At 40.6% G+C, this 6,000-nt stretch overlaps 1 protein-coding gene across 1 annotated transcript; it reads right to left on the bottom strand.

Annotated features, from left to right (window-relative positions):
- Positions 1-417: 417 nt before the first annotated feature.
- On the bottom strand, positions 418-3,429 carry LOC115103021 (glutamine synthetase). Its single transcript, XM_029623579.2, has 7 exons — positions 3,332-3,429; positions 2,406-2,590; positions 2,118-2,279; positions 1,879-2,025; positions 1,638-1,765; positions 1,334-1,533; positions 418-1,135 (listed from the first exon to the last, which is right to left on the bottom strand). The coding sequence occupies exons 2-7, from the start codon at positions 2,569-2,571 to the stop codon at positions 823-825; spliced, it is 1,116 nt and encodes a 371-aa protein (XP_029479439.1). The 5' UTR covers positions 2,572-2,590; positions 3,332-3,429; the 3' UTR covers positions 418-822.
- Positions 3,430-6,000: the final 2,571 nt, after the last annotated feature.

Genomic DNA, 6,000 nt, shown 5'->3' with positions numbered 1-6,000 from the left:
GCAAATCAAATGTGACGAGACAAAATACTAAATTAGTTGGGGAAGATGTTTTCAGAACTTGACTGCCTGTTTAAACGCAGCCATGTTGGCCTTTAGTAAACCGGTTGAGACAAGAAACAAAGTCAGTAGTGGTAAAAATTAAAGTTTAAATAAAAACAAAGTTCAGCATATTCAGGTTTTACCAAATCATGTGCCAGAACAAGAAATCAGTTGAGAAAGGATAAAACTCCTTCATGAGTCTCACAGGAACTCCACAAATGGATAAGACAGGATTTGGAGCCACACGTCTGAAGAATGTACCATACAACATGATCCAGTAGTGTAAAATCTGAAAGTTGACATTTAAAAACACTCCCTACATAGTAACATTGAAATAAAGTGGTACAGAGTTAAAAAAAAAATCCAGGTCAACGTGCATAAAGTACACAAACTAGCCATAGGTTTTATTAAGACAATTACACATGCCGCCCAGCCATAGTCATCAGTGTCCACATGTGCTTTAGTTTATTTCAGTTCGACAGACTGCAGGAAACGCGAGAGCAAATGGGGATTTAAAAACAGTTATACTCCCCACTAGAAGACTCAAAAGGGGAAGACAATGCCCTGTCAGCCACCATCTTTCATTAAATGTTTGTTTTTATGTTAAACAGATTTAATTCCATGTTAAGTTGACCAGCCAACTTTAAGCCATTTAGAAGGTTAGAATCATTTCAGTGAAAAATTACAACAAATACAGTACTAGTTCGACTTTTCAGCCATTTAGAAAATGGAGAAGGGTGGTGGCGAAGGGGATTCAGTCCAGAGGTGTGGATCTAGTTAGATCTAGTAGTTCACAGGTTCATCTCCTTCCTCGCTAAGTAAACAGGTGCGGATTATAGCCTCAGTCACGGCGTACGGGTCACAGTTGGCAGATGGGCGGCGGTCCTCGAAGTAGCCTTTCTTCTCCTGGCCCACAGTGCGAGGGATGCGGATGCTGGCACCGCGGTTGGCCACACCGGCAGAGAACTCGTGGATGTTGGAGGTTTCATGGTGGCCGGTGAGGCGACGGGCATTGTCAAGTCCCCCTTTAGGGTCATAGGCACGGATGTGGTAGCTATGCCTCTTCCCCAGCCTTTCAATGGACTCCTCAATGGCCCTGGAGCAGTGAGAAGGCGAGATTAGTTCATCACAGAAAAGCTCACAGGTGGTCAAACACCATCTGCTTTGCCTTAAGAGCATTCTAATAAGTCTGGGTTTACTCCACATCCAAAAGCATACAGATGGGTGCAATTGAATAATTACGACTACTGATTAAACCTAGAATGAACGCATATTCATATGATCCAGTACTCACTTCAACCCACCCTCTTCCCTCATCTCTTTTGTGCTGAAATTGGTGTGGCATCCAGCGCCGTTCCAGTTTCCAGGGATGGGCTTGGGGTCAAATGAGGCCACCACACCAAAGTCCTCACACACCCGGTGGAGAATGAACCTAGCTGCCCAAAGGTGATCACCCATGCTGATGCCTTCACAAGGGCCAACCTGGAACTCCCACTAGAAAGACAAAAACAGTGTTCACGTACATAAGTCTCATTGCATAGGATCAGCCATTAGACGAGCAAAAAAATAAATGCATACACAAGTAAAATTGTGCTTACCTGTGCAGGCATGACTTCAGCATTGGTTCCACAGATCATGACCCCAGCATACAGGCAGGCTCTGTAGTGGGCTTCCACAATATCTCTACCGTAGGCCTTGTCAGATCCCACTCCACAGTAATAGGGACCTGTACACATAAGGACAGGGTTGGTTCAAGAATAGTTACCGTCACATTCAAAGTAACGCATCCGAGGAAGAAGTTTACATAGTCGGTCAAAGACCACTAAGAACAGTCTTTACCTTGTGGGCCAGGGAAGCCGTTGTTGGGCCAGCCAAATGGGTGTCCATCAGTGCCCAAAATGGTGTACTCTTGCTCCATGCCAAACCAAGGGACCTGGTTCTCAACCATGTCCATAACTTTATTACACGTCAAACGAAGGTTGGTTTCTGTGCAAAGAATTTACCTATATTATACACTGAAGTAAAAATAGATTTAAAAAGCTTAGCTAGACAGATGCACACCAAGATTTAGAAGTTACCTGCAGGTTTGCGGTTGTACTTCAGCACTTCACACAGGACCAGTTTGTTGGGGTCTTTGCGGAAAGGATCTCTGAACATTGCAGAAGGAATCAAATACATATCACTGTTTGAGCCCTCAGACTGGTAGGTGCTAGAGCCATCAAAGTTCCATTCAGGCAGTTCTACAGAATTAAGGCAAAGAAGGAGTTAGTTGTTGAGTGACTTGCGTAGACTAGGCAGGCTAGGCTACAAAACACATAAATCCCCTGGAACTTTGTGTCAAATGTCAACCAACAACCATTGTTTACCTTCGATGCACTTGGGCTCCGAATCCAGCGTTCTGGTCTTACAGCGGAGTCCCTCTCCGGTTCCATCGATCCAGACATACATGATTTGGACTTTGTCTCCCTGAGGGAGGTCCATGTACTGCTGTTTGACAGCCTTACTCAGTTCTGCGCTGGAGGACGTAGCCATATTATTTGTTATAAAACACCTAGGGAGATACAAAAACGTAAACGGGTATGATGAGTTTACACGTCAAAGCCGCCACCTCGTTGACCACAATTGGAAGATGTGTTGCATAACAGCTAACTCAGAGACCGGATTGCTCATTGTTCCAGAACTAATCAAAGAATAAATGCGAAGACACATCTTAGGCATTTTCTTTCATTGAAATCCATGGCAAGAGTCAAAACAGATGGTTTTCACCACTTCAAGTAGAGCAAATCTGACAAAAAAAAAAAATCTGCCATATTGATCAGTGTGTTAATCAGATGACCATTCCTGGATTGGTAGGCTACATACCAACATAATCCATGTTACACTAACTAATAAACCCATTTCCCAACAACATTTGATCTTCATCCTCCTTTACGACCATCAACGACACCAACGACCCTACCTTTGCGTCATTCCCAGAATAGCCCCCCCCCACACACACACACAGGAGTCATGGCGACGCTATTGCATCAGACACTTCCTACATCAATTTACAGCACAATTACCCGAACACTACATTATAGAGAGGAAGTCAATAAATCAGCAAAGACACCACAAACTTCACTAAATCTGACTAAAGACAACCATTTCCAATGAAAGGACAAAGTGTCCCAATTGGAAACAAAACAAAAAGGTGCCTTCTACTTATCTGGAACGCGGAAATAACTAGGCTACAAAAGAATAGGTCAAAAATAAGGGTAGACAGTTTATCATAAGGAAAGAGGGAGTTAATTACCTGTAAAAACGAGAAAACAGATATAAAAACGAAAGGACTGGCAGGTCCAATGTAATGTTGAAAATTTTCCCGATAGTTGTTCTCTCATTCTCTCGGCTCTAACTCATGTTTCAGTTTAATTTATAACGTGAGAGCTGTAGCTCGGCGTCTATGATTGGCCAGAGAAAAAAACATGTGTGTAATCCAAGGTGATTGAAGCACACGAGGCTCGATCATTGGACGGGGTTCGAGACGCAACGCCCTCTTGTATAGTTAAAAAGCATTGCGTGATATTTTGTGAGAATGCTACAATGTATCAAGTACGGAACCCATTGTATCTAATAACCAATGTATCTAGAAGTAGACTGACTGCCCTTCCTACACCATTACAAACACCAGAAAGCTTTAACTTTAGGTTACAGTAATAACTAAAATGTCTGTAAATATATGTATATTTAAAGGCAATCGAGATTTAATGGGTACAATTTAAAAAAACATAGCACTAAATTCCATCTCAGGGAAAATAAAACGCAGTCAAAAAGCCTCTCATCAGAAACGATGCGCTGGCTGGCGGTAGCTATATTCCAAACGCCGCCCCGTGTTAATTTTTTAAATATTGTCTATTGATGTACTCATAAAATAGAAGTCAAGGCCTATATTTTCATACAATTGAATACCAATTACATATTGTTGAACTAGTTATTCCTCTTAGAAAATAATACACTTAATGAAGAACCTTGGTATGTTATAGAAATCATTCACATTAATATTTGTAGGTACACATTTATCGTTTCTGGAAAATTTATCATATCAGAGTTCCGCACAATGACATACTACAGGATGTTCATTTATGTACAGTATTGTTTGGGAGTAGCCCATATGAGATTCCGATTTAGATTGAGATAAGCTTTATTAGCATGAATGACAAAGCCACCGTTGCTAAAGTGACGTGAGATAATGACAACAATAACAGTAAAAACGATTATAATTATTATAATAAATAATAATAATGATGGGGATTAGGGAAAGGGTACAATATATAATGGTATATATCACAGGAGGCTGCTGAAGGGAGAACAGCTCATAATAATGGCTGGAACAGAGCGAATGGAATGGCATCAAACACATGGAAACCAAGTGTTTGATTTTGTTAATATCCTTCCACTAATTCCGCTCCAACCATTACCACGAGCCCCTCCTCCCTGATTAAGGTGCCACCCGCCTCCTGTGGTATACAGTATATCATATATGATATATCATATCCTGTTCACTGTAGAGTAGCAGGACAAGCTACATAATATTCTTTGGCATTGAGGTATTGGTTTTCCATGAGAAGAGAGAGAGTGGAAGGTGAGTACAAAGAGTGAGTTAGTGTCAAGACAAGACATTCCAATGTTACCCAACAATGATACATTTGGAACTTTTGACATCTATGACATCACTTCAAGAATGCAAGACTTTAAAAAAAATAGTCATGGTGTCCCTATAAGCCTGTTGTCATCTATATATATAGACAACTACATAATTTTACCAGAACGCCATTGATTAGACAAAGGGGATGTCTTTTGGAAGTTTAAGATGCGAGGGTACACAACTCAAATGACACCAAGGACAGGTAGGGTGGCTATGACTGATGTATGGTTTTACTCTATGCATGCTCATTTGGATCAGAAACAACATTTGAATTTCAAATTCAAGTTCATAATTTATGAACATTTTATTAATTAAGAAAACAGACTTTTGTCTATGGTCTATTTCTAGGAGGACAATGTGATAAAGCGCTTGCAGACTTTTTCAAGGATGACGTTTTTGTGGATTTCTTCAATACATTTCTGAATTTGCCAGTATGTACGGATTTCTTGTTAATCAACACTTTTGTAGATGCTTTATCTTGGATACACTAATTTCTGTCATATTTATCTTGGCCTAGGTGTTTGGTCAGACTCCGTTATGTGTTCTATCCGAAAACAAGTGGTACCTTTGTCCTGAAATTCCACGCATCCAGGTAACCAAGCCATATTAGAAAAGTGAATGAATTATTCACACTAATTTTGGTACACAAAACAATCAAATCTTCAACAAGATTACCACATTCAAGCTGATAAGTCAAATTGCTACTGACTAGCTTGTCATTCATTGCCATTGTAGGATGTGAGAAGAGGCGGATTCCTTGTATGGCTGAGCGTGCATCGGTTCGTTTACTTCAAACAGACTGAGCTGTATAACTACTATTCCTTGTGTACAGAGTTCCTGCAGTTTTCGTCATGCCAAGCTAAAGGTCAAGACTTAAATACATCAAACAGCAATTTCAGTGTTTGAAGTAGATCGGTTGAACGGATTGTTGTGCAAGAGTGTGCTTTTTTTCTGGTTAAGAGAATGTTAGGCATAATCAATACAGGGATGATGGAGGTAAATAATCTTTAATATTCGTTTCCATCCAGAGAAAGACTATACAGCGGTCAATAAAGCATTAGACAATGGTACACCCCGTAATAGTAGGCCAGGCTGTATTAAGTATTAGCAAACCATTTGAAGCATTGAGATAATATATAGGCATAGACCAAAGGTATTGATGAGAGCATGTGTTGTGACCAGTGTGTATATGAGAGGGAGGGAGAAGGGAGGGCCAGGATGCTATGTAATTCTGTTCTATTCTAGTCTTCTTCTCATCTGTCCATTGTGCTATTCCC

Source organism: Oncorhynchus nerka, linkage group LG20 (assembly GCF_034236695.1).
Source record: "Oncorhynchus nerka isolate Pitt River linkage group LG20, Oner_Uvic_2.0, whole genome shotgun sequence".
Taxonomy (NCBI): domain Eukaryota; kingdom Metazoa; phylum Chordata; class Actinopteri; order Salmoniformes; family Salmonidae; genus Oncorhynchus; species Oncorhynchus nerka.
This window is presented reverse-complemented; position numbering and strand designations above follow the sequence as displayed.

Coding starts and splice junctions, on each gene's coding strand:
- LOC115103021 (XM_029623579.2), bottom strand. CDS start 2,571: ATGGCTACGTCCTCCAGCGCAGAACTGAGTAAGGCTGTCAAACAGCAG. Junction 2,026..2,117: donor GTACAACCGCAAACCTGCAG/GTAACTTCTAAA, acceptor TTCTTTGCACAG/AAACCAACCTTCGTTTGACG. Junction 1,136..1,333: donor AGGGAAGAGGGTGGGTTGAA/GTGAGTACTGGA, acceptor TCACTGCTCCAG/GGCCATTGAGGAGTCCATTG.